The sequence below is a fragment of the Gambusia affinis genome, linkage group LG18, assembly GCF_019740435.1.
Source record: "Gambusia affinis linkage group LG18, SWU_Gaff_1.0, whole genome shotgun sequence".
In the NCBI taxonomy this organism is placed as follows: domain Eukaryota; kingdom Metazoa; phylum Chordata; class Actinopteri; order Cyprinodontiformes; family Poeciliidae; genus Gambusia; species Gambusia affinis.
The window spans coordinates 23,343,769-23,371,344 of record NC_057885.1 but is presented as its reverse complement, the minus strand read 5'-3'; the positions used below and the strand labels follow the sequence as shown (position 1 = coordinate 23,371,344).

At 37.9% G+C, this 27,576-nt stretch overlaps 1 protein-coding gene across 10 annotated transcripts; it reads left to right on the top strand.

Moving 5' to 3' along the window:
* The first annotated feature begins 106 nt into the window (after window positions 1-106).
* On the top strand, window positions 107-26,757 carry LOC122821023 (endophilin-A1-like). Of its 10 annotated transcripts, none has more exons than XM_044098837.1 (13): window positions 4,696-4,814; window positions 5,697-5,839; window positions 12,520-12,664; window positions 14,674-14,780; window positions 14,892-14,905; window positions 15,517-15,585; window positions 16,471-16,543; window positions 16,636-16,779; window positions 17,548-17,681; window positions 17,768-17,926; window positions 18,731-18,834; window positions 18,915-19,045; window positions 19,785-26,757. In XM_044098837.1, the coding sequence occupies exons 4-13, from the start codon at window positions 14,762-14,764 to the stop codon at window positions 19,979-19,981; spliced, it is 1,044 nt and encodes a 347-aa protein (XP_043954772.1). In that variant the 5' UTR covers window positions 4,696-4,814; window positions 5,697-5,839; window positions 12,520-12,664; window positions 14,674-14,761; the 3' UTR covers window positions 19,982-26,757. The 10 variants fall into 10 exon arrangements, with proteins under 10 accessions (XP_043954768.1, XP_043954772.1, XP_043954771.1 ...); XM_044098836.1 differs by having other exon boundaries at window positions 5,662-5,839; XM_044098834.1 differs by having other exon boundaries at window positions 5,630-5,839.
* Window positions 26,758-27,576: the final 819 nt, after the last annotated feature.

The window sequence follows — 27,576 nt, the reverse complement described above, 5'->3', positions numbered from 1 at the left end:
CACTCATAATGACTGAGGTTTTTCATTTTCTTGCTCGTTTCAGAAACTGCCCCATATTTTCAGTTGGAGTGACTCATCTTGTTATTAGACGATCTGTGTCCGCCTGAAAATAGATCCAGCTGGGTTTGGTCTGACCATCATCATCCTCGCTGGCTCCTCTTTCCTCCAGTTTCCTCGGGAAAATCGGACTGTATCCGCCGCTACCTGAAGGATTTACCGACACTTTCTCCTCTTAGCGCGAATTAAAGCCTCCAGTCCGCCGGAAATAGCCTGAAATCTTTATTTCCGCTGTTTATTTCTGCCTGTGAAGCCGAAGAGAGGATGTCTGTTGCGGGGTTGAAAAAGCAGTTCCATAAAGCCACCCAGGTAAGAAGACAACATGTTCATTTATGTGTTACTTTTTCATGTTTGGGTCTCTCTTTAAGCAATAATTACACATTAATGCGCCAGAATTTGATGAAAGTCAGTTTATTTACTGAAACCTGAAGAGCTGCGAGGTAAACACTGAATCTCATTTCCTTCATTATTCATAAAACGCTCCAATTCTTTATAAATATAGTTTCTATGTTTATTTTATCCAATAACAGCCAAGATGTGTTTCTTGGCGATATTTCTGTAGATATATTTGCTCATATGTTCAGTTTATAATATTTCTTTTTTTAGATTTTTCAAATTAAATTCTCAATCGGTTGTTGTTTTATTGAGACGTTTGAACAATTCTCGCGATATTTTGTGCGTTTTTAGCCTTAAAATGAGGGTGAACCCCCTTCTGTAACATTATGTAACAGTTTATGTGCTGAAGTCTGCAGAGCTGATTGGCTGTTGCTTCAAGCAACAGGGAATTCCCTCCATCCTCCTCCACATTCTTCTGCCGTCATCCCTCCATCTTCCCTCCTTCCTTTTTTTCTTTACTTTCTTCATCAGTCTTAATTAGCATGTCTCGATTTTTATTTCGTTTCAGATCATCCAAACTCCCATCTATTATCACTCCATCATTCCTTCTCACCTTTCTATATGAAGAAATCTCTTAATTAATCTATTTGTACCCTTTATTCATCCATTTGATGCAATTTTTTTCTTTTAACCTATTAATTCATGCTATTCTCTATCACCATCTTTTACTGTTATTGTTTACAATTTTAAGTGTTTCTTTAACTTAAATCCATCCGTCATTTATTTATTTTTTTTAACTGTATTTAGTTAAGCTGCTACTTCCTGGGAAGGAGTCGTCATGGTGGCCAATCAGCCAATCAAATGAGAGCTTCAGAAACCATGTGACCACATTGTGCTAGCTACAGACCCTGGATGCTGTTTGTGTTTGATTAAAGTTTGGTAGAGCGTTTATGAAAGTGGTTAGAATGAGGGCAAAGGTCGGGTCTGGTGTGTTTTGTTTAATAAAGCAGAGAAAAAACATTTTTAGATATTAGCTGAAAACTCTGGTTTTCTTTCAGTTTTTTAAAATTATTTTTTCACAGTTTTGTCAATATTTACCCTTGAGATCCTGATTATTTGCTAGAGTTTATTTTTGCGTTGCCTGAAATATTTAATTTTGTCCTGCTGGGCTTTAAGGGTTAACCAGAAGAAATATTAAAAGTTACCAAAGTCTAAAGAAAAGCCAAAAACTGGTCAAAAAACAAACATTCCACATTTATGATAAAATAAATGTTTGTAAATCTGTTCTGCCAGAACTCGGCTGATTCAAATTCTGTAAAAAATAAATCTCTTATTAAGCATCTTTTGCTATTCAATTATGGATCAGTTTATCAGAAAAATGATCAATAGATTGGTTTTGTATTGTACTGATGGTGGGAGCAGAATGGGAACGTGGATTTCTCTCAGTTTTTAATAATCAAACCTCTAGTGTAATATTTTCTTCCTCCGTCTCTGTGACATTGTTTAAATCCTGGTTTTCTCTCTGATCCTTCCTGTTTTCCAGATGTTTCTTGTCGTCTCTTTGTTTGCAGAAATTTAATAGACTTTATGTTTGTTTCTGTTGCGCTCCGTCGTTTCTTGTCATCTTGTTTCTTCAGGTTTTTTTTACAGCAGGTCTCGTTATTAATCTGAACACGGAGCTTTGATATTACATTTCTCTGTTTTTCTCTCTTCCTCTGTGATTTCTAGAGCTCCTCATTCATTCATCGCTCCATGTTTTCATCTTCTCTTTCTTCTTTTCATTCTTTCATCATCTCTCCGTCTTTCAAACCAAGCCTTTACCTCTGACTGAAGCTCGTCTGTTTGTGTATTTGTGCGATCAGAACCAGGCGAAGCGGCAGACCCGGTTGTTGATGAGCAGAACCTCTGACCCGCAGCTCTGCCTGTCAGCTGCCTGTTGGTTCTGTTTAGGAGACGGAGCCGGAGCGCGGACGGACATCCTGTCTCCTCCGCTCAGCGTCCTCTCCGTCTCCGTCTCGTTAGTCCTCCGGTTTCTTCTTCTTCTTCTCTTTGCTGCTGTTGGTTCTGGAAACCCGTCAGAGGAAAGTCCAGCTTCTCGTCTGGATGTTTACATGCCGATAAAAACTCCTGATTGTTGATTTGATGTTTGCTAGCAAGCAATGCCCTATTTTTTGAAAATCTGGATATTTTTTCCATCAATGAACTTTTTGGGTCTCCAAAGTTCAAAGTGATGTCACTGCGCCCAGGGCGGCCATCTTGTTTGGCTTTGAAGCTTCTGTTTATTTGGACTTTAAATTCAGGTGGAGAATAAAGTCATAATATTATGAGAATGCAGTTGTAATATTTGAGGAATGAAGTAGTTATTTTCTAAAAACTACTTCTTGAAAAGTATCAAAGCTGTAGGTTTCGCCTTCAATTCACTTTAACTTCACAAAGATTGAAAATATCTTCATAAACCTTCCCAGGTTGATGATCAGCAGCAATTGCTTCTCTAAGGTCTCTGCTGTTTTTCAGACAAAAACGTCTGAAACATTTCTGCAGTTTAAAATCTGGGGCATCATAAAAACTTCAACTGTGGCTTCAGGAAACATTAAAAATAGTCAAAAATGAATAAAAATCTTATTAATTCCACCTTTATGGTGATCTGAGCTTCTGCAGCATCATTAAATGTTTTCTGTCTGCGAACAGATAAACTCCAGGAGGAATCTTCTTGTTTCCCGTCTGGCTGTCATCAGGACGGATTCCTGCGCATCTCTGTGGCGTTTGTCAGGCGGCGGCGCCGATAAAGAGAGGAGATGATGTTTATTGATCCCTGAGGGTGAAAACTGGGTCACTGCAGCAGAGCAGGAAGCAAAAACATAAAAATAAAAAGCACAGCAGCAGAGGACAGCACGGACCGTCCTGCTCAGTCTGCTCTGCGTGACTTTAGTTTTCATTCTGTTTGCTAAATTATTCATCCCTCTGGAGCCACACCGTGTCTTAACTGGGTTTTATGTGATAAACCAACACAAACTGGTCTATATTTTTACTGTGAAGTAAAATAGTTTCATTTTTATTTTACAAATAAAAATCTGAAAAGTTCAGCAGACATGTGGAACGTTCTCTGTGTTGGAGCAGAGATTCATCTAAAAGTTACAGGATAGTTTACAATAAAGCATATCCATGTGTTGGAATGGTCTAGTCAAAGTCCAGACCTACAGGAGACCCCCGGTACCCACAGGAGTTAGGAACCACAGCCAACCTGCCTTCTAAAAATGCAGATATTTAGCTAATATTTTAATAGTTTAAACATCAAACATTCATTAATATACATTAATAAACGGGCTGGGTAATAAATCAATAACAGTATCTACTGCAATAAACATCTGATCGATTTAAAAACATAAAATATTTAATAGTTTCACTGAACTGAGATGTAGGCAGAGGAAAGACGGCTAGCTAAAGAAACATAAACCAACATAAAGAAACTTTGTGTTGGTCTGACAGATAAAACTCTCTGAATGGTACAAATATTAGATTAAAGCCTCTTTAAAGAACTTCTTTTAGTCTAAATATTCATTTTTAAGGTGGTAATCATAATATTTTTCTGTTTATTTACTTAGATTTTAAAGAAAAACTTGTAACTTTGAATCATAAACATTTTTATTGCGTTCAGAAGCAGAGGAAATCCCACTGATCAGTTCAAGGATCTGATTTGATGCTGAGATGAAAGAAAAAGAAAATCAAAGCTTGAATCAGATATTTGAAGTGAGGTGAGATGTCGCCTGAAATAGATCAGGGAGTTGACACAAGGCATTATGGGAGAGCGGCTGGCGGCTCTGGAAGCTGATTGGTCATCTCTCTGATGATGATGATGATGATGATGATGATGATGATCCCTGCGGATGTCGGCCGCTGTGATCTGATTCGCTAACATGCTTTATTCATGTTTCGCACACCGAGCGCAGAACGGCGTACGGCTGGCTCATGATTATCCTGATTAAAAACACAACGCCACATTACGTCCTCCATCTTTAAAAGGTAATTATAATTAAAAAAACATTAATTTATAAACGTAAACAAGAGCTGGAGCTGCAAGTTAGCTAAACCTTAGCTCTTTTATGGCTGGACAATAAATCAATAACAATATTGCAATAGACACAAGATCAATATCAATCGATAGAGTTTTCACTGAACTCTGATCCAGAACCGCACAGCATTCTGGGAGATGAAGGCAGAGGGAAGACTTTAGCCAGCTAGAATCAACAAACTAACTCTTTTTTTAGTTACCTAGCAACTAACTCATTCTTTGGTTGCCTAGCAACAACTTGTTGAGTAGCAGTTTAAAGTTCGGCCATTTTGACTCATAACTTCTTAAAAATTCAAATTAAACGGTGTGAAGAGAAAACTGGATGAAACAGGAAACATCACATCAACATCTGGTCAGTATTTCAGATATTTAAAGCAAAAAGAAAATCAATAATTATTGATAAGGACCAATATTTCCAATTCTTTTGATACGTGTTTCTACCTCAGTTCAGCAACATCAGCAGTTTTTGTTGGACTCCTACTTTGATTTTTTTTTGTTTTGTTTTGTTTTTTGTAGTTTTGGTCAATTTCCAGACTTTTCCTATTAATTCCCTAATTAAAATAAAGAGCATAACCAGAATTAGTTAATTACATTTATTTAATAACTTTTAGGAGTATTTTTATTGTTTTACTTTATACTTTTACTGGAGTAACTAACTGTATTACCAAGCATTGCTACTTTTGAGTAACATTTTGGAAAAATGTTTCCTTTAGACAGAGTTTAACCTGACCCCTGACCTCTGACCCCAGAACCTGACCCAGTTCCACCAGTTCTGTATGGGCCAGAACTCCAATAAATTTGTGGAAGGAAATCCAGAATAAACAGTTTTTAAAAACTGTTTATCAAACATTAAATGGAAATAGTTTTTATGCAGTTTATGTAAACATTAGCTGCATATAAAACACTATTTTTATTCATTTTTTTAAACTTTTACTGTGAAGTGAGTAGATTTCACTGATTATGACGCAGTTTTAGATAAAGTTATTAAAACTGTAATAATCAACATTTTAATCATTTTAACAGCAATAGGATCATTTATGGATTTGGCATTTCCATTTAAATTCTCAGTTTTTTAATATTAATGCTTGTCCAATCAGAACTGAGCTGCTCGGTGTTTTCCTTCCTTTTCACATCAATGGATTCGTTTGTGCTGGAATCCGAACACAGCAGAGGAATCTGAAAACTAAAACTGAATGTAGGCCACGTCCCAGCATGACGGCGTTTCCTCACGCAGCCGAGGGCAGAGCGGCGGCGTTGGCGACGGCGACGGAGCGGGAAACGAGACACCGGCGACCTGAATGAAACCCGAGAGCGAGAACAGATCGATGTCCAGGTGTAGAAACGCAGAAGAAGCACAAAGAGCCACGAGGAAATGAGGTCAAAGTTAGAAATGTAGATTTTTACTTCCAATTTCTGCTCAGTTTTCTCTACATGTGAAAAGGCAGAAACAGTTAATTATGATTCATCTGATTATGAAAGAACAAATTCCTTCAGCAAAATCCTAATTAAGTCAAAACTGTACAAAAGATTATAGACATTTAACTTTTCAGTTAAAAAAAAATTCTTTGTCTGTAAATATGTTCAACCCAGAACTTAACCTGATTCAAATTCTGCAAAAATTTCACATTAAGTTCATTTTTATATCCAATCATTAATCTGCTGATCCAAAAATGAATCACCATCTTACTGAAAAAAGGAATTATGCATCTTTTAACGTATTTCAAATATTGTTAAAAAAGATTGAAGTGGTTCATTGATTTATTTTTATCTAATCAATAAATTGGATAAAAATTTATTAATGAATTATTAATTCATTAATAATTAAGAGTAATTTATTAATGAAAATCTATTTGTGTCGGTTTTGGCTGTGGGAACATAAATGCTATAAACAAAAACACTCATTTAATACTTATTTACACTTTGATTTCTTTGACACACTGAGTGTATTGTGTGATTATTTTATATATATATTTACATATTAATATCTTTTTTTATTCTGGCCACTGTTTAAAAAGGAAAGTAGAAAAAACACACAGATGTGGCCAAAAGTAAAATGCAGAATATTGTCTGAAATCGTTATTGAGGTATTTAAAGAAATATAACTTTTTGCCGATATCGCTCGTTCAGACTCAAAATGATTAACTTTATAATCAATAATTAAACTAAATCCAGTAATTTTATTCAGATTTTAAGTAAATTTATCCAAAGTCTATAAAATGACTCTACATTCTGTCTATTTATGTTTTTCTTCTTAACAAACTGACATTTTTATTAGAGGAGAATTAAATATGACATTTATAGTTGGACATTTAGGACGTTAACAATGTAAACGTGTTTAATTCTCCCTCTATTCCTGCCGGCTCCATGGACCGTGTTGTCATGGCAACCACACGCGTGTCAGCAGAGAGGAGGCGTGATGCCAACACACACACACACACACACACACACTGGGACGGTTTTGGCTCGTTCTGTAGCTCAATAATTAATCATCCTTGAGGGCTTCGCACGTGACGGGGAGGCAGAGGAAGAACCGCCTTCTGTTCCAGCTGAACCGTGACCTTTGACCTTGTCTCTGTGCGACTCCGACGACGAAAGACGTTGAGTTTATCATCAGCTGACAGACGATGACGACTGTTTCTGATAAACTCCTGCTAGGCGGAGGTCAAAGGTCACATCAGGAAGGACGCTTGGAGAACATTTGATTGTTTGTGTTGTGATATTTTAATAAAATGAACAGATCTGCTGTTAGCTTCACAGCTAGCTGTAGGAGCTTAAAACGTTTTTGAACAGCATCACATTATAACATAACCACATTTATCATATTTATCATGAAAAACTGGATTTCAAATAACGACAATTAAAAATAAAAACTGGCAATATTATTGGAAATGTTAATTTTACAGATTTCTCCAGTTTTTTTCATGAGCATATCAAACAATATCAATAAATAAGAAAATATGATTAAATGTGTGCTGTAAATTAAACAGGATTCATGTTTTCTATGAATGCTGTGCCACGCAGTTTCCTACAAAATAAGCGTTTGGTTCTGCGGACCAGAAACACGCAGCAGGAAAGTTCTGGTGCTGAAAACGGAGGAAACTGATAAATTGAACTAATTAAATCTCAACGACTGGCTAACGGCACCGATGAGCCTCTGATCACATCCGACTGCCTGAACTGATCCGTTGATGTTTGTTGGACCTGTGAGGCGTTTTTGTCGTGTTTTAGGAAAATCTTTGTTCAAACTTGATCGTTCTGAACAAACTAACCTCTGTCAGTGCATTTATTTGTTGAACGTTAAATAGCTTCAGTTGATAAAACCAAACTTTCCATCATAAAGTGAGGTTACGCAGTGAAACTGACACAAAACAGCGCCACTGTCTGGTCAAGCTGGGACACTGGCGTTGTGTTCAGTTTGGTTTCTTAAAATAACAATACTTTTATTTTTATTTTTATTTAGCCGTTGTTTGCTTTATGATAAAAATGTGAACTGTAAAAATCAAAAGTCTTGGTTCTGGACCATCTGGTTGCTCCGTAAGCTGCAGGATTTGGTTGTTTTTGTGTCGGATGTGTTTCTGTTTTACCGCCAGCGAGTCGTGACTCCAGCGCCGCTTTATGTCCGACTTCATGGTGTGAATACTAATGAGGGCAGAAATGGATCCGGAGGCTTTGAGTGTTTTTGTTCCTGCTCTGTTGCATCTTTTCTTCTTCTCCTTTCGCTTTAATCGTCTCTATTAGCCACAGATAATTCATGTTTCAAACAGGAATCAGCTGCTGTGTCACATAAGCATTACCGTTTTTAAAATACAGAAGTCATTCTCATATCATTCCTGTTGTTTATATTAGTTTTAATGCCTAAGAGAGGAAACGGTGCTCCCCCTCCTCCACTTGTTGCTGCTAGCTTCACATTTAGAAGACATTTGAATCAACTTTGAACAGAAGGAAGTTATATTCCACACAATAACTACATTTTATTTCAGAAATAACATAAGAGCAGCAGGTATTTTTGTATTTAATCACTGAAACTCAAACATTATTGAGTCATTTTCAAATATTAGCTCAATGAAAAGTCACACATTATTCTGTTCACAAAAAAGTCATCAGATTCCCACCTTTTTGGCACTAATGCACATTATTGAGTTCAATGCAAATTTTCTATGATCAGCTGACAAAAATCTGGGAAGTTTCAAAAGTCAAAAAATTTCAGAGGATTTGCTGCAAATAAGTTTTGGAATAATAAAACAGTAGAAAACGTTGCTGTGGTATCTGTTTAGTTTCAGTGAATCTGGGTGTTTCTGCAGGTTTTAAAGTTTTTTCCTACATCCTGCAGTTGTGATGTTATCTTGAGGAGCTGCTGCAGGTTTCCCCTCTGCTCTCATGTTTAGTTAATGTTGCTGCAGCAGTTGGAGCTGCTGCAGTGCAGCTGGTCCGGATTCCTGCAGGAACCCAAACAGGTCTCAGAGAAACTCTCTCCAACCTGTTCTGCTGCTGTTAGGGTTCCTCCTCGTTTCTGCTCCCAGCTCCTCAGTCTCTTTATTTTTTACATCTTTTCCTGTCACGTCTGGATTAAAGCCGCCTTCAGATCAATCTGGTTGATCGGTTCTGGTTCTGATTACAGAGATAAAATCCTCTCTGCTTCTCCTCTCCAAACCTGAAACTCTCTCCGGATATTTCTTGAAGCTTTCGGTGAGAATTTAGTTTTCCATTCCTGTCGTACGCCTCCACTGTGAACCCAGTTTAAACTGGGGGCGGATGACGAGTAACCAGCTGAAGAGCTGGTGTGTTTACACACTGCAGGAGATTAAACACACTGAATAATCCTCAACACTTCAGAAACATTCTGACAATTATTAAAGTAAAAAAATAAAAAAAAAGATTAAATGTTTTAATCTTTAATGACATGCAGATTTCATTAAAAATTGATTTTTGTTGGGAAATTAAAACAAAGGAAAAGAATCACAATAGACTAATTTTTGCATTTTTAATTTAATGAGTTTTTATATGAACTTTTCTACTTTAGTAATTGTTCCTACTCTTTCATTAGTTCATAAATCTGTATTTTAAACAATGATGAAGAACTTTTGCATGTTTTTTTTATATTTTATGTTAGTGCACCAATTTATTTTGATAATTTTTATTTTTTGGAAATTAATCTCTGTTTTTTGCAATAAATCTCTCTACTTTCCACACGGGAATGTTTTTCTTTAAAATGAAAAAGTTTTTAACAATTTTTGCCCTCCGTTCCCATGGAAACAGCATTTTTTAAGGCCAAACCTTATTTTTTTAATTTTTACAGAGTGAAAACTTTCCCCTCATGTGTTCATGTAGACGATGATCTAAACGACTTTGTGGAAAAACTGAAGTATTATTTCAGCTTCTGACCTGACCTTTGACCTCAAAGCAATAACAATGGTGGATTACATGATCAGGATTGGCTAAGCGTCCCATTTAACAGATTTAATGGTTTAATCTGTTTTAATAATAAAGTGTAAATCTCTGAATGAACCAGATCTGATCTTTTCTTTCTCTCATCTAAATCTCAGTTTTTGCCTCGTCTCTCTGTCACGTTTCTTTTCTCCATCCCCTTCCAGCCTCTCAACCTCCTGCTGAGGATTCCCAAGACAAAATAAATGGCAACCATTAATCATCACAGCTCATAGTCGCACAGAATGTGTCACATTTCTGTAATAATTTACATAAAACCCTGAAATCCTAAAAATGTTCCATGAGTGAAGAGGAAAAGCTCGATGTTTATGTTGTTTCTCTTTCTGTTCCTGGAGGTTTTTATTGATGTTTTCAGTTCCACATCATAAAACCTGAACCTTAAAGCCTCCCTGCGTTGTCTTTGTCTAAACACTGAAACATTTCAGTGGTTTACGGCCGAACCGCCTCTCCTCCTCTGGGTCGGGTCGTCACGTTTCCTCGGCTAATTAAAGCCGTTTCTGTTCGGGTTTCTGGTCGAGTATCTAACCGAGAGATGATGCAAGCGACCCGGCTGCCGCGGAAACAAACGGAGCAGGCGAAGGAATCGGCATCATGGACAATAAAATCATTACAGGGGGAAGGAAAAGACGAATGGAAACGATTGAAGCTTTAACTAAAACTACAACACTTTAGCAGCCAACATAAGTGGTTTCTTTTTTTTTAATTCAGAAGAGGCACAAAAAAATAAAATATAGAACCATTGATGGCCAAAAAGTAAAAATGTTGTTACCTTTTCTACAAACTAATGGAAATTACAGTCAGGTTGAGACATTCTGCAGATTTATTTTATTTAACCTCTTAAATCTCACATTAAAATATGTAAATAATCCAGCAGCAGCTTATCTGGATTCAAAGTGACAAGAACAAAATAGACTGAAATCTCATCATCTAAGAATGAGTTTGTGCAAAAACAGGTGATGAACAATTATCCTAACCCGTTCAAGGAAGCATAATCCGTCACTTTTAAGAAGATTTTGTCTGTGAAAATGTGACCCTAAATATGAAAGTGCCTGGAGATTTGCTCCAAAGTGCTGCCAACAGCCCCCGGACCACACTTTGGACATCCCTTCTGTAAAGATTTTATAAATCCGATTCAGTGTTGCAACAGGACATAAAATGGACAATTTAGCAAAATTTTTACGTCAAACTTTGGAGATAATCGTGGAGTTTAGGATGTTAATAAGTGAAGGCCGAGTGATTTTTATTAAAAATGTTTAATAAACACCCAATAAAGATAAATGATCCTGCAGTAAAGGGGAAAATATAAGAACAAGACCTTAAAATAAAGGCTTGGAAATCTAAAGTTTGCTGCTGACGCTGCAGTTTTGACTCATTAAACATTCTGGACCACAAATCCAAAGTTAAAATGCAGAAATGCGTCTCATTAGGACGATTCTGGGCTCTGATCCAAAAGAATCCTGCACCAACGTTCAAACACTAATCCGTCGTTGGTCAAACTGTCCATCAGTCCTCTGGTATCCACCGTCTAAGATGGCGTCTGGTGACCGATAAGATGAACCGACTCCGGCTGCCAAGCTCTCCGTCTCCTGATAGTCCAGTTCTCCTTGGAGAGCAGCGGCCTCCAGCTGCTGTCAGGGTGCCACGACCTCTGACATTTGTCACGGCAGCGTTGTAATTAAGCTGATTTTCCTGCAGGCCTCGGCGGGTTGTGACTCAGCAGAAAGCGAGTGTGGATGTAAGACGAGAAATAAAAGGACAAGAGAGCCACAGAGGGAAGATGGAGGAGAAAAAACAGCAGAGGCAGCGAGAGTCCTGAATGTTGGGAGAGAGAGACTGAGGAGGAGGAGAGAAGCAGAACGGATGGGCCTGTTAAAGAGTCCGTTTAACTTTTCATGCTCCTACAACTTTCTGCCATTTTATCACATTACAGCTGAGATTTAACCTTCTTTTGTGATGTAACTCCTGCTAACCTTTCTACGTTGGTTTTGGGGGTTTTGTGCTGCACATTGTTTGGCCACCATGCCTTAGTCTTGGACAGGCGGCTAACAAGCTGTAAGAGTTATCATGTCTGTAAAATAAACAACCTACTGCAGAGTTGTTAGCCCTCTGGGGAAAAATCCTAACAAATACCCAACAGACACAACATTCCCATTTCCTTCAGAACTTCTACAGTATCTTTCTCTAGACTGAACCACTGAGAAAACTGTCATAAAACAAATTATGGATCATAAAGATGAATGATAGAGAAAATAAATGTTTGCATTTCTTGTATTGGATGAAAGAAAATCTCCTTAGGATTCACTATTTTTGATTTAAAGTGACTGTTGGTGACTTTTCAAGTCTGATCAGCTGTTAGCTTGAGTTACTGCTAGCTTGATTCTTGACTCTGATAAGTAAGAAGTGAATCCAGTTAGACATTAGCACAACTCTGGTTCACTGTAAATTTGACTCAATTGATGAACTGCTGTTAGCTGGTTTGACTATGATTAACCACCACCTCTCATTGGTCGTTAGCTCGACTCTAATTAGCGGTTTGCTCGACTTCTTGATGACTATTTTCTGCCTAATTGTTCACATTGATGTGATTGTTGTCTGTTGTCTACTCTCTGCAGCTCTTATCTTCTCCTCATGATCCAGGGTCCAAACAACTGAACCATCTGTTGTATAATATTGGCAGGAAAAACAGGTCAAACACACTTTAGGTTTCCCTCCAACAAAGGATGGTAAAGATGAAACTGCTGAGATAGGCTGACTTATGTAAGACTTTCACACACACACACACACGCACACACACACACACACACACACACACACACACACACACCTCACTGAGACCAGGCTGAGGTTTCCTCCCTAGCAGGCAAAAAAACTCTTATAGGTTTGTCTGTGTTTGCTTCCTGGAAACATAATAGAAAGCTTTCACATCCTTGTCTCTATGGTAACTGCATCCCCATCTGTCGGTCCTTCACACTTTTCATTCCCGCCTTGGTCTCACGTTGTTTTAATTTTAAATTTGACTTCTTTTTTTATTCTGAGAAGCTCCTCATCTTAAAAACGTTCCGTGGTTTTCTGTGACATATTTCCTCCGTCGGAGCGTCTTTGAACACATCGTCGCTAACACCTGCACTCACAGCTGTGCAGGCTGTTCATGTCTGTCTAGAGAGTTTGTTTGATGGATGCAGCTGCTTCAGATCCCAGACACTCACATTCACACTAGTTGAAATATCTGTGTACAGCTTTTGAATTTTTTATATTTTTTTTCCTCACCAGGGGGTCTTTTGTGGGCTCTAGTGTCCCATATTTGAAAGTAGGCTGACAGAAAAGGGGGGAAGACATGCTGCAAACGTTGGCCGGGTCCGGGAATCGAACCCGCGACCGCCGCATCGAGGAGTGAAGGCCTCCAAATGTGGGTCACGCTGTCCCCTACGCCACCACAGCACGCCCAGCTTTTGAATTTTTGAATTTTGCTACATAAAATTCTCTTCACATTCCAATAATTCCAGTAAACAATTAGACTTTGTTGGATTGATGCCCCAAAAGCTCCTGTAAAACCAGACGCTATAATCTCCCTCCTGCAGGAATCCCAGGATGCATGGACGGGTTACCGATTCATAACTCCTAAACTCCAGCTGGCTACACTTTTCTCCCATCCCTCCATCGATATATAAATATTTTGTTCTGCTAAGTAGCCTCATTACAGTAATTTATGGGCCGGATCATGGTGCTGCTGGTGCCATGCGAGGCCTTTATGTGTTTGTTTACCAACGTTTTGGGTGTTAGTGTGTGTGAACGGAGCGTGGGCGGCTGATGGCCCACTCTGCAGCCTGAGGCGATGGCAGGGAATAATGTCGCTCTGCAGCTTCCTGCTCCCACAGTGACCCAAGAGGCCTGAACCAGCTGCCTTACTGGTGCCATTATGTAACCTTTAGATGTGAATTAAACAGCTTCACAACACTTAGAGTGGATTCTGTCAGCTTAGATAACTAATTGAATGGACTATTTTATTTATATTTATTATGTTGTTTTTATATGCTTGATTTGTTGACCAAATAGTCAACTGCACTTTCTGACTTTGTCAAACTTGTCTTTACAATATTGCTTTAGTTCTTCGAGGTTTGCAGAGATTTGTGTTTTCACACTTTATAGTTTGGTGTGTTTTTTTTTTTGTTTGTTTTTTTTTTTTTTTTTGGGACCAGAACTGCAACATTTGTTACATTTTCAGCTGGTGTGATTTTTTTTCTCACTGCATCGAAACCAAACAAACCAAACCTTTTGAAAAACCTGTTCCCCTCCTCGCCTGTGGGGGCGCTGCACCAAGAACCACCAAAGGAAATGATACAGAAACACTGAGCTCAACTTCCTTCTTCACAAAGTCAGATTTTATCAGCTGTTAGATTTATTTATTTATTTTTGTCTTAGGGAAAAAATCAAGTGCCATTTCTCTCGCTAGCTAGACACATTTATTTTGGTTGTATTTACCCAGAATGCCCTGCGCTGTAGTCCACTTCGTGCTTTTGGCGCGGTCTCCATTCTGCTTGTATATATTCGACCCACGTCAAAGTTCACTTCAACCGAACTGAGACCGAAGTTTGTAGGTTCACTTTTTGTTCACATCTCCCCAAACACACTAAACTTTCTACACAAACGAACCAGTTTGACCAGCGTCCACCATTTTATTTTACAGCTTCAGGTCAACTTTTTTGCTAACTGGCTAAGCTAACCGGTTGATTCCATAACATTTCTGATCTGCCTTTATTTTCCATCAGGTTGTTATTCTGACCTGTTTGCTGTTTATCAACATGGATGTTTCTGCAGACTGTAACCTTCAGCTTTCTATGTAAACAACTTTAAAACATGTGGCAACAGTTTGAAGGTTAGAAAATTATGTGTGTGCAAATTATAAAAATGTTATAAGACTATAAATCACGTTTTATCTGGTTCCAACTCTGACAATTTGATTAAGTGACACTTAATCGACTGAAAGGTTATCTACTGCAGGTGAGATTCTGATGTAGATTTTTATTTAGAAAACCTTCAAATCTGGAATATATTCATCTGTCCAGCAGCAGAAATGATGAAAACAGAGACGCTGCTGCTGCTCACTGAGGCATTTAAAGACTGAAGGATTCGCCTTGAAATTAATTTTCTTAGAAACAAAACAAGAAAATGACTAATGAGTCACTTGGCCTTAAGTGAAGGAGGGTTAATTGCTCTTTTTATGACTTTAAATGAACAAATGGCGATAAAAGAAGACGTCTTGAAGTAATTAAAGGGAAGATTTTACATTTGGAGTCGCTACAGAGGAGAGAGGAGTTCAGGATATTATCTATATGTCAAAAGTTACAAATCTTATAATAATTACAGATGTATTTGATCTGATGTTTATCAGATCAAAACGTTTTTTTGTTTTTATGTTTCCTGCATAAATAATCAGACTCATCAGCTCATTTTTCCATCTTCCTCCTCGGCAGCAGCAGCTCTCCTCTGTTTTCCGTCCATTAGCTCTCAGATCTCCTGCAGAAGGTTGTTGGCTGTAAAATGTTCGCTGGATGAGAATAATAACTCGCTCTCTTTCTGTCTTTCCTGTTTTTCTCCGTCCGTCGTCACAGAAAGTCAGCGAGAAAGTTGGAGGAGCCGAAGGAACCAAGCTGGACGATGACTTCAAGGAAATGGAAAAGGTCATTTATCATATCAATAAACTGTTTAAAAGTATCTATAAAGTTCTGAATCAAGGCGTTTGTGATGCTTGAATTGCCTATTTTAATAGTTTAAACAAAATAAAACTTAATCTTAGTGATGCACAGTCTGCAGTTTTCTGTCCGATCATCAATCAATAAAAATCCTGATCTGATTCTGATTAATGATCAATAAGCTTTGATAAACTTAAAAACTGACATGATTTTTTCTTTAAATGAACTCAGTTGTTTATACAATCGTTTAAAAGTCCTAATTTGATTCTAATGTGCTAAAATATTAAATATTTTAAATACCCTAATTTGTAAAACCGATACCAAAGTATCAATAATCCTTATTTTACTTTTTTAATTACTTTTAGTGGAGGATTTCTCATAAAATTTCTGCATTCTAGTAAGATAGAACTTCATTCTGGCAATATAACTTTATTCTGCTAATATTACTTGTTTTATTTTGACTTTGTTGTGTAATATTAAGACTTTATTTTCAAAATGAAGAAAAATAAATAAATTAAAAAAGTTTTTTCCTGGCCATATTACTTCACCATCAGCAGCTGAATAAATCTACTGAAAACTAAAAATGTTCAGTTAAATTTAGATCCTCAGTTTTATATTAATGTCAGTAATTGGTTTTTAAAAAGGTGTAAACTTTCTCTTAAAAATGTACAAATTTTTTTTTTTTTTACTGGCGGCCAGAAAAAATTATTCTCTGGATCACAAAAGGCCCACAGGCCACAACTTGGACACCCTGGTTTATTACCATGGCGACACCAAAATTAAGTTTGTTTTATGTTTTTACTTATAAAAATCACTTATTTTTGTACTAATTGGTTCTGAATGTTCTAGTTTGTTCCTCTTCTTCTCCTGCAGAAGGTGGACATCACCAGCAGAGCGGTGCTGGACATCATGACCAAAACCACAGAGTACCTCCAGCCCAATCCAGGTGTGGTTCCCTCTCACACACACACACACACACACACACACACACACTGTATGAAAACATGGCTGACAGTCAGAGCCTGTGTTTGCCGGCAGCATCCAGAGCCAAGCTGAGTATGATCAACACCATGTCGAAGATCCGCGGCCAGGAGAAGGGGCCCGGCTACCCGCAGGCCGAGTCCATCCTGGGAGACGCCATGCTGAAGTTTGGGCGGGATCTGGGAGAAGAGTCCTGCTTTGGTAAGCAGGAAGCTCTTCCCATCTACTGAACTGGGTTTAAGGCAGGGGGCCCAAAGTGGGTCCTGGAGGACCGGCATCCATTTTAGTCTCTCCCTGGTTTAACGCACCTGGATCAAATGATCACTGACATGCTGAAAAGGTTGTTGGTGCCACCAGGGAGAAAACTGAACCATGCAGGATGCAGGATGCCGGGCCTCCAGGACCGTCTGTGTTCACCCGTAATAAAGTGTTTTTATTTAAACTGAACTAGTCCGTCTTGTTCAGAGGAGATGAAAACTGTGGCTGGTTCTTTGGAGCAGAACTTTAGTTTACAAAGTTCTGCTCCAAAAACCACAAGACTTCTGGGAAATGTACTAAATATCAATACAGATAAACCATTAATAAATAAAACAGTTTAGTTGATTACAAGTGCAGATTTTGTACGTTTTTATTCCTCCATTTTCATTTCTACTGAGACAAAAGAAGAGACGAAGCTTTTAAAAATCACCCAGCTGTTTTTTTGTAATGAATTAATGTTTGTTGGTGTCTGAAAAATAATCTGTTTCCAGAATGAAACGTCACAAATCAGCAGGATCTGCAGGGTGAATTTTTATGAAAACATGTTTGTTTTAAGAGTAGAAATACTTCACACTAAAATTACCCAAGTAGAAGTAAAATGTGCAGTGCAGTAAAAAAGTTACTTAAGTAAATGTAACTAGTTACTACCCAACTCTACTCATGAGTCCTTGTGACTTGACGGTTCTGTTCTGTTCGGTTCTGTTCGTCCAGGCCTGGCGCTGATCGACGCCGGCGAGGCCATGAGGGAGCTCGGCGAGGTGAAGGACGCTCTGGACATGGAGGTCAAGCAGAACTTCATCGACCCGCTGCAGAACCTCCACGACAAAGACCTGAAGGAGATCCAGGTGGGCCGACCGCTGAGGAGACGCCGAACGGGCCGAACGGCGACCAGAACCGGCTCCGGCTAACGTCTTGTGTCTGATCGCTGCAGCATCATCTGAAGAAAATGGAGGGCCGGCGTCTGGACTTCGACTACAAGAAGAAACGTCAGGGGAAAGTCCAGGACGACGAGATCAAGCAGGCGCTGGAGAAGTTCGACGAGAGCAAAGAGATCGCCGAGCAGAGCATGTTCAACCTGCTGGAGAGCGACGTAAGAAACATGGCCGAAGCCTGTCCTGCTGTTGCTAGGAGACGCTTCAATCCAGGCTAACAGAAAATACTAATTAATAAATAATAAAATCAAACAGCTTTAAACAGTTTCATGGAAAAATTCCTGTTATTTTCACTGTGTTTATATTATCTGCAATCATTTTAATATTTTATGACTTTTTAGTTTTTTATCTTCCTTTCATGCATATTTTAAAGTTTAAATTTAAAACAATTTCTGGTTCATCTTTTATTACTTCATTAATTCTGAGATTTTTGCCTGATTTGTTTAAATTTTATATGATTTATTTTATTTTTTCTCTTAGTTACTTTATTTCTTTTAATATATTAGTATTTTATTCGTTTATTTTACTCTCACACTTTTGTTTTTAGATTTTAATTTGTAGCTAATTTATAAAAAAAAAATCTTTAGCACTTTTTATGTATTTTCCTCTATTTATTTATTTTTATTCTTTAGGGATTAGGTTTTCATATTTTCTGTTATTTATAATCAAAATAACAAATTGTGACTCTCATTAAAAAAAAATTCTCCTAAAAACAGAAACGTAATCAGATATTTGAATATTTTTTATTTGTAGACAGTTTCTTCTTCTTCTGTCAGTTCCACGAATCAGAGAAGTAGGAAAACAAAAGACTCTCAGGCCTGCAGAGCAGAACCATAACAACCTGTGTTTATGTGTGTGTGTGTGTGTGTGTGTGTGTGTGTGTGTGTGTGTGTGTGTGTGTGTGTGTGTGTGTGTGTGTGTGTGTGTGTGTGTGTGTGTGTGTGTGTGTGTGTGTGCTCCAGATAGAGCAGGTGAGCCAGCTGGCGGCGCTGGTCCAGGCCCAGTTGGAATACCACAGCCGCTCCTCAGAAATCCTCCAGCAGCTCTCCAGCAAGATGGAGGACAGGTCTGGATCCGACCAGACGTCAGCCAGAGAACGTAGATCTTCGTGTTTTCACTGAAACGTTTGTCTTTTCCCGTCTCCAGGATAAAAGAAGTGTCCAGTAAACCCAGGAAGGAGTACACACCCAAACCCAAGATGACTCTGGAGCTCCTGCCCCCCAGCGAGAGCCACAACGGGGGGATCCACTCGGCCAAATCCCCGGGGAAATCACCAGGTATCCAACATGCGTCCAACCGGAGAAATAAAGTCACACTGAGGCTTAAATCCAATGGAAATTAACCTGAAAACTGGTAAAAGAGTTAGAAATGAAGCACAGAAAGAAAAATCTGCCATTTTTTGCCTTTTAACATTGAGAATACTTAAATGTTTATTGATTTAGTTGAAGTAACCTTGAGAAAAGTGGCACATTTTCTGCCAACTGGCTGTTTTCTAGCTTTCAATTTTAAGAAAATATGATGCAGTTGCCAGTTTCTACCAGCAGGTGGCAGACTCATCCAATCACCTCATAATTATGTCTATTGAAAAAGAATCAGTGGGATCAGAGATGTGCTTTACTAATTATACACTGTCATTTACATTCAGACATTAGTTAAATTTATCTTTTTATATTTTTTTACAAACCTTGACAATAATTTTAACGTCAGTAAAGAGTACGAACCAAAACTCCAACACATATTTTGTGCTATAATGACGAGAGTTGAGTAACTGGATACATTTACCTGAGTAACTTTTGGGAGTATTTTTACTACTGGTTTTTTTTACGTTTGCTTGACTAATTTTATTATGAAATATTTTCTACTCTTACTTGAGTGTAATTTCTGTTACCTTGCTGACCTCCGGTATAAAATATTATGGATTACATGAATATAAAGTGCTTCTCTGTGTATTTCTGATTGGTGGAGCAGACTTTGACTGGTCCAGTGACCAGCTTGTGTTTTGTCGTCGTCTCTCAGCGCCGATGGACCAGCCCTGCTGTCGAGCGCTCTACGACTTCGAGCCAGAGAACGAGGGCGAGTTGGGCTTCAAGGAGGGCGACATCATCACTCTGACCAATCAGATCGACGAGAACTGGTACGAGGGCATGATCAACGGCCAGTCGGGATTCTTCCCCATCAACTACGTGGATATCCTGGTGCCGCTGCCCCACTAGTGTCCAGCCGGCCGCCCGGTTCTTCCCTCTCGACCAATCCGGACACCCGTGAAACAGCCTGTATTTGCAGAAACGACAAACCACGCCCTCCTTCTACTTCTTCTTCTTCTGTGCTTCTGTGCAATTCTGCTTTCACTACAACGGACCGAACCGAGAAAGACGCTGGACAACACAGGACTTTCAAAAAGAGACGATGAGGAGGAGACTATAGAGTAAGCGGCGCAGCGACGGAGGACTGAAAGAGACGAGAAGATGGAGAGATGTTGGTCTGTTAAAGCATGGTGCATAGCCTGGCAGCATTGGACACCAACGAGGCTTTGGAGACTTGCAAACAAGGCACAGTGTATTATGTACGTGCATGTCTGAATGTGTGTTTCAAAATGTCCGGACTCCGTTATGACGAAGCCAGCACAAATTCCTGCTCATCGGTTACCAACCCGACAGCTTTTCCTCATCTTTGCTTTGACTTCTTCTGCTTTTCTAGAAGTTTTCATTTTTGTTCTCTCCGTCTTACTAGCTCTGCCTTTTAGCATGGCTCCGTAACCTACAGAGCAACAGCTGTGTTCATTTCACTAACTCTGCCTTTCTCGGAGTCGGCGTAGATTTTCAGTTCAGTGGTTGAATGCATGACCAGCCACATCAACGATTTAGGAGATGAGATCCAGTTCCAGGGAGAATACGAGGTTTAATCTTTGAGTTTATCTGTCTTGGTTGGAAACTTTAGCGGAGTTTTAGAAGACAGCAGCCATGTTGGATTGCCGTGTTCTACAGCGGCTAAAATAAACTGGTAACCATTTGTAGAAAGATTTGCACTGAGCTACAGAGAGGTTTTGTTTTTCTGTCCTTTTAGAATCACATCTGTGGATTTTAAAGTGTGGAGCTGCTTGCAGATTTGTCTAGTTCCCTGCCTTTGCACGCGAGACTGACTCACTGAAATCTTAACGTTTAAAGTTCAGGACTTTGTTCCAACATGCATTCAGTTCGGATGTTGATCACTGCCTCCCTAAAACGACACATAACTGTTGAAGTAGGAAACAAAATAGTTTACAGAAGACTCATCGCCTGCAGAAATTACAATTTTCAGTAATTTCACCAACAACCAGTTTGCCATCAGTCAGATTTTAACGTAAAATTAAAATAATTAATATAGCTCTTAGGAATACAAAAAGGCAATTTCTGATCATCTCTATCATATAAAAAATGGCGCTTGAAGGAGTTCGACTTTGATTTCTGCATTAATGAGATTTATTTGAACGAGTGAACTCTAAAAACTGTCAATGACCAATTCTGGCCTAAAATATAAACAATACTTTAAAAAAACCAAAACACAGGGTGTGCTCTGGTGGCGTAGAGGTTAGCGCGCCCCATGTTTGGAGGCCTTCAGTCATTGACGCGGCCGTCGCGGGTTCGATTCCTGGACCCGACGACATTTGCCGCATGTCTTCCTCCCTCTCCTTCCCCCTTCCTGTCAGCCTGCTATGAAAAAAGGGACACTAGAGCCCACAAAAAGACCCCCTGGTGGGGAAAAAAAAAAAACACAATTTCATCACAACATAATTAAATCTTGTTTTCCTTTCTAATTTTATACACTGACCATTTCCTGTACTATAGCAACCATTGCTAATCTTTTGTTTCCTAATGTTATTTGGGTTAAACCAAACTTATTATGTTTTTAACTTTATATCATATTTAATTTCCCCTTGGGATCAATAAATTATTCTTTAACAATATTCATTTAAAAATATAGGATTAGGTTTTCTATCATCAATGGTACAGAACATCAGAAGGTTATTTTTGACTTGTCAACATAAACATTAAAACATTAAACGTGCCAGAATGTCGTCACCGGTCGGAAACAGCTGGATGGGAAAATCCTAGAACCTCAATGGTGCTCCGAGAATTTTGTTCTGGTTCTAGAATTTTCAACAGAAAATATAAAAAATATAGTTTGGGTTTGTTCATAAAACCACAGTTTCATTGTTGGTGGTAAATATTGTCCATATTTCTTCTAGTTGACGTAGAATTAGACAGGACAGGACTGGTACTGCAGCTACTTGTTTTAGTTTCTGCATCAGTCGCGTTCTTTCTAATTGGGTTTAAAGGTGTTTGTTACAACTTCATGGAAGAGATTAAGTTGGTAACTGTTGCATATAGATCTTCAATAATGCAGCAGTTTATCAAGCAGTCAAGCTATACTGGTAGTAATAAAAATAATACATTCATAAAAAGTCTTTAGTTCACTTAAATGCTTTGGTGAAGCATCTGAGATGTTCGGTTTGTGACTTAATGCTAGCTACATGTTTTTAAGACCTAGAGGTTTAAGATTAGCATGTGTTCCAGAAGCCAGTTGAAATTTACATACTGATGAGGCGTAACTGTTTCAAAGTTTTGATTTTGCAAAACTGAAAAGGCATTTTTACATTTCTAGGAGTTTTGCTAGCAAAAAATACAACCAGAGTGCTAAATGTTGTACTTGTGGCTTCCTCTTGTACCATAGTGCTATTTTTAAACAGCTCCAAATTTACATCAAGACTTTTTTAATTTCAAATAGAAACTCTTTTATCCTGGTAATAATTGCATTTAACAAGCAATATCAGCAGGAATCTGTGCTAGCAAAGCTAATGCTAACTGTGTAAAGGGTGGCTAATCACACGCAGCCGTTAGCATCATATATTAGTGCTGTAATGACACAGTATTGAGCAGAGAGCTCATCAGTATACACTGGCTAAATACTGAATACCTCATGTAACATTAAGTGAAGTTGGATTAGATTGTCAGAGGGTCATGCTTCATTTATAAGCACTGCTCGCTTTTGTCACGTCTTATTAGTTAAATTATTTTAAATAGGTAATCTAACGTCTGTGGTAACATTTTAGAATACATGGACTTATTTCCATTAGTAAGGATTTCAATACCAGTAAAATATCATGGTTTTTGTATTGACTTTTGTATTGAGTTTTAAAACAAACAAGTGAGTACCCTTCATACACTATCCAGCTAAATTCAGTTGAAAAATATTGCAAGTATTACTTCTCTCTAAATTTCCAGTTGTTTTAATAATAACAACACAGACTACTGATTTTTGTCTTCAGAATATTTGCATTGTTCTTCGGCTTTGTGGTTAACCTACTCATTAGTGCTTTATGTTCGAATGACATGAGAATCACGCCAGTGATGAAAGGATTTAACATGTCATACACTATTTTGGCTGGAGAATAGTGAAACTGTAAAAACGAAAACTAGAGTATTTTAGACATGAATGCTAATATTATGAAACTGCAGTGTCAAGCTAACCACAGAAATCTACTGTCAAATAAACAATAAACACCATGGCAATAAATTATGATGCAACAATAAAATTGAACATTTCAATAAGAACTCTATCTATCTATCTATCTATCTATCTATCTATCTATCTATCTATCTATCTATCTATCTATCTATCTATCTATCTATCTATCTATCTATCTATCTATCTATCTATCTATCTATCTATCTATCTGCTAGCTTGCGTGCTAGCTCGCTAGCAATCTGTAGATAAGTCTATCTTTTAGCTAGCAAGCTTGCATGCTGGCTAGTGGTCCCTAGCTAACAGTCTATCTATCTATTGGCTAGCTAGCTTGCATGCTAGTTAGCAATCTCTAGCTAACAGTCCAATGTGCGACACCAAAATAAGAGTAATGAACTTTCTCTGCCACATCCTAGCTACTCTTTAATTGTTGCAGGTTTTAGAAGATGGAGGTTTGGAGCACAATGTATGTTCAGTGTTTTTCTTTTTTATTTTATGTTGTTTTTTTGTTTGGTTTTTTTTTTCACTGCGTGAACTTCGGTGTCTAAAAATCTGATTTTCAGATTCTGTCTGTGGAAAGTTTGTGAGCTGCATGCAACCGAAGCGCTTAATGTGTGCTGTCAAGGATGGCTGTCCAAACACAAAATCAGTAAAAATACAACTGGTGAGACGTCTGTCTCAGCTTTCATTGTGAGCAATTAGCTTATTTTAGAAAGTGCTATATAATTGCTCCGTGGGCAAGCTTTTATCCCACTTAGGTCTAAGCATTCCTATTTAAACTACAAAGTGCTTTATGACTTTTATATTTTCTGTTAAATGTCTTAATTTGATTTGGCCCTACTTTTATCTGTTTCTGTTTTTTGTCCTTGCTGATTTGCCCTCTATGGCGACGTATTCTAACCTCAATGAGGAACTTGTTGTACAGTGTTATTCTCCATGTTCACTATTCACTTAAGTGAGTGTCAGACCTCGGCGACTTTACTTGCCTCTGCTTAGTTTTCAGCGTAGTGTCTGGACTGAAGGATAAAACGTAGCACTTAAACCAAACCTGGTTTCATCTCAACCTTTCATCGGTTGGAAGCTAGCAAAAACACTCATCTGGGACGACCTTCAAACTATTTAGGAAAGGAAAAAAGCTGAGCATTGATATTAAAATGCAATGCTTTTTCAGTTTGAGTTTAAATTGAGACTTTTTCATCTGCTTTGGTGTGTTAGTTTTTCTGTGGGGGCATCAAAAGATTTTATTGAATGGAGTTAGCCTCTTTCTGCTTCGACGGCGCCAAAGCAGACATTTTTCTTCTGTAGTTCAATTGCATCATCATGACGAAAATTAGTGCAGCGTTCCATTTACTTCACAGAAAGGAACTGTGAGCCCCGAAAGAGCCAAAGAAGAAAAAGCAAAGTTTTCATCTGACTTGGTTGTGTAAGATCCCAGAAAGGCTTTGCAAAACCCTCCATGTTTTCTTGTGACATCAGGCAAAGATTTGCAAGATTAAGAGGAGTGATGAAATCCCACAAATGTTTTATTAGATCAAGCAAACGTTGAGAAGGATTAATGTAATTAGTCTTTAGTAGTGGCCTAGTCACTGCCCAAGAGTTGTTGCAGTTTTTCTACATTGATAAACATTTAAATGAAACTCAAACTTATGATTTATTTGTCTTGTCTCAGGCCTAGACCACATGTAGGTCAGTATCTGGTCAAACAAATACATTTTTATGTGTTTTTGCCTTTTATCCACACAAAAACTCTGTTTAATATCACTAAAATGATTATAAAAACTCCCACCAAAGTGGAGATTTGGGGTAACTCCGTATTTAACAAAAAACCAACAATATGAACCTCGTTTGACACGATTCCCAATCAACAGTCTTATTTTAATAACTTTATATTCTAATACATTATTTAAATATAGTTCAACCCATAAATCTGTCCACACAAATGAACCTCCTGGCGCCATGTTTAATTCCTAACACGAAGTTGTGATTGTTTTGAAACAATCTGATCAGCTGACAGGTTTTAGATTAGCGTTACACTGCCCCCTATGGGTTTGGCATGCTTAGTACAACGCTCAGGGGCCGATTTGTTTGTGTTCAACTGGATGAAAACGTATACGAAACTGATTCTATGTGTAATATTTTTTTTTTTTTTATCAATGTGGCGGAGAGATTTGTTTATAAAAAGACATGGTTAAATCTTCTTATAAACAATTACTGAATTATTAGAGATCCTGAAACTATTACGGTTTTACCAACAAATTACAATAATTGTATTTATATTTTTACACATGTTCTGATCATTTTGAGAGCGGGTTATGATCATGAAGTATATTTGTTTCCATGGCTAATGGAGGTGGAAGTTACACATTTCTGATGCAGAGTATTTCTCTTATCTGCCTCTTGAACCCTCATTGTTTTCAGGAACCTGCCAAACCTTTATGGGATCTTCCAAAAAAAACAAAAAACAAGTCAGGATCTCTGAACATGTATGGAATCTCTGAGAACTTTTGAGAAATCTTGCGACCCTTTTTTGGGATCTTATGAAACAAAAAATGTCAGAATCTTCCTTAAGCCATTTGGAATCTCACAAAACTGGCAAAATATTGGAAAATCTTGCAGATGCTGTGAAAACGACTTAGGATTTGATAAAGGTATGTCTTACAGTACTTTTGGGGCTCAGTCTGAGAATAACATCTGTCCCAGTTTAACTGGTTTCCAGTAAAAGTCAGATTAGAGTCTAATCGTCTTCAGTGACCACTTTGAATGCTAGCAATGCCAACCAACAGCAACAGGTTTTTTTCTCTCTGCATTTATCTACGACTTTTGAAAATAGATACAGTTTTATGTGTGTGTTTTAGCAAATTTTCAACAGTCATAAATGCAGTTGGACAGTTCCATCTGTCACCACATGTCATGCATGTGGCGGCCATATTGGATCTAAACTGACGTTGCTCAACCTGTGAACCTGCCCTGCTTTCTGAAAATGTTTGCACTATGATTTCTGAGGCATAATAATTTGGCCTTGGTCTGATCTGTGGCTGTGTTACATAATGAAGCTGTACGCCTTGTGGCTGTATTAAAAATGAGATATAAAAAATAAAATAGCTCTATGCCTGTGGAACCTGCCATTCTCTGGTGAGCTACTTGTGTGTATGTAAATATATATACACAACTCATTACTATTTATTTAAGTATTGTACATATTCATTTGGTTATTTATTGATTTATTTATTCCAGAGTCCTGTTTATTCGTCAGGCACCTGTGACATTACTTTGATGGTTGTAATCACTTGGGTTTGTGGTGTAGCGGAGAGGAGGAGGTGGTTATTTTCAGGGTCTGTGGGTGGGGTGGAGAAAGAAACCATAGCTGTGATTCTAACTGTTGCTCTCCTCGTATTGGACAGTGATATACTCTAAGACCACTGTATGTGTAACTGCTTGTTGTGAAGATGATCTACAGTGATATGACAATAAAGAACTAAAACCACAATCAAAAGCTGTGTATAATGTGTCTATGGTTTATTTTAGATACAGAGTCTTTATTCAAAATCTGAATAAAAGAGAAAAAAGTATTTGTTATAGCGTAAAGATTTATGCGTTTTTTAATGCTTGTTTTCCAGAACAACTAGCAAAAGCAAATGAACTTAAAAAATGTCACATCAGGGTAGATTTTGCTTTTTAGAGTGAATAATGCAAATGAATAAAACAGCGAGTTAATTGAGTCCAGAATGGGTAAAATATGACGGCATGTTGAGGTCATTAGATTTCATAAAAATCATTAGAAGAAGAAATACATTTCTGCTGAAATATCACTGAGTTTTTCTAGAACAGACCCCAAAAAAATAAAAAATGACAATTTTCAAACTCAGAAACTGTCTTTTTTTGTTTGTTTTGGGGTTTTTTTACTGAAAAATGTATTAGATTAATCTCAAACTTTATGAGTGTCTTTGTAAAGTTTAAAAGGTGTGATTATTTTCACTGTAAAATTAATTTTTGTTTGATTTTAATATACAAACATCCACTAGAGACGCCAGAAGGCAGTTTCCCTCGGTTTTTATACGTGATATGTTCAGGTGCTTCAAGAGAAGCCCGGAATCTGTTTCGAAAAGAATGTAAAAATCATGAAACTTATTTTTTAACTTACGCCTTGAAGCAATATTTCTGCTATAATTTTCTTAAACATCCCACCAACTAGTCATCTAACTCGAGTTACATGTGTTCATTTTGCTGTTCGTCGTTTAAAATAGCCACATTTCTGTTGGCACTTGAAAGCAACAACGCCTTGACCCACTTTCACACACGCTATGTA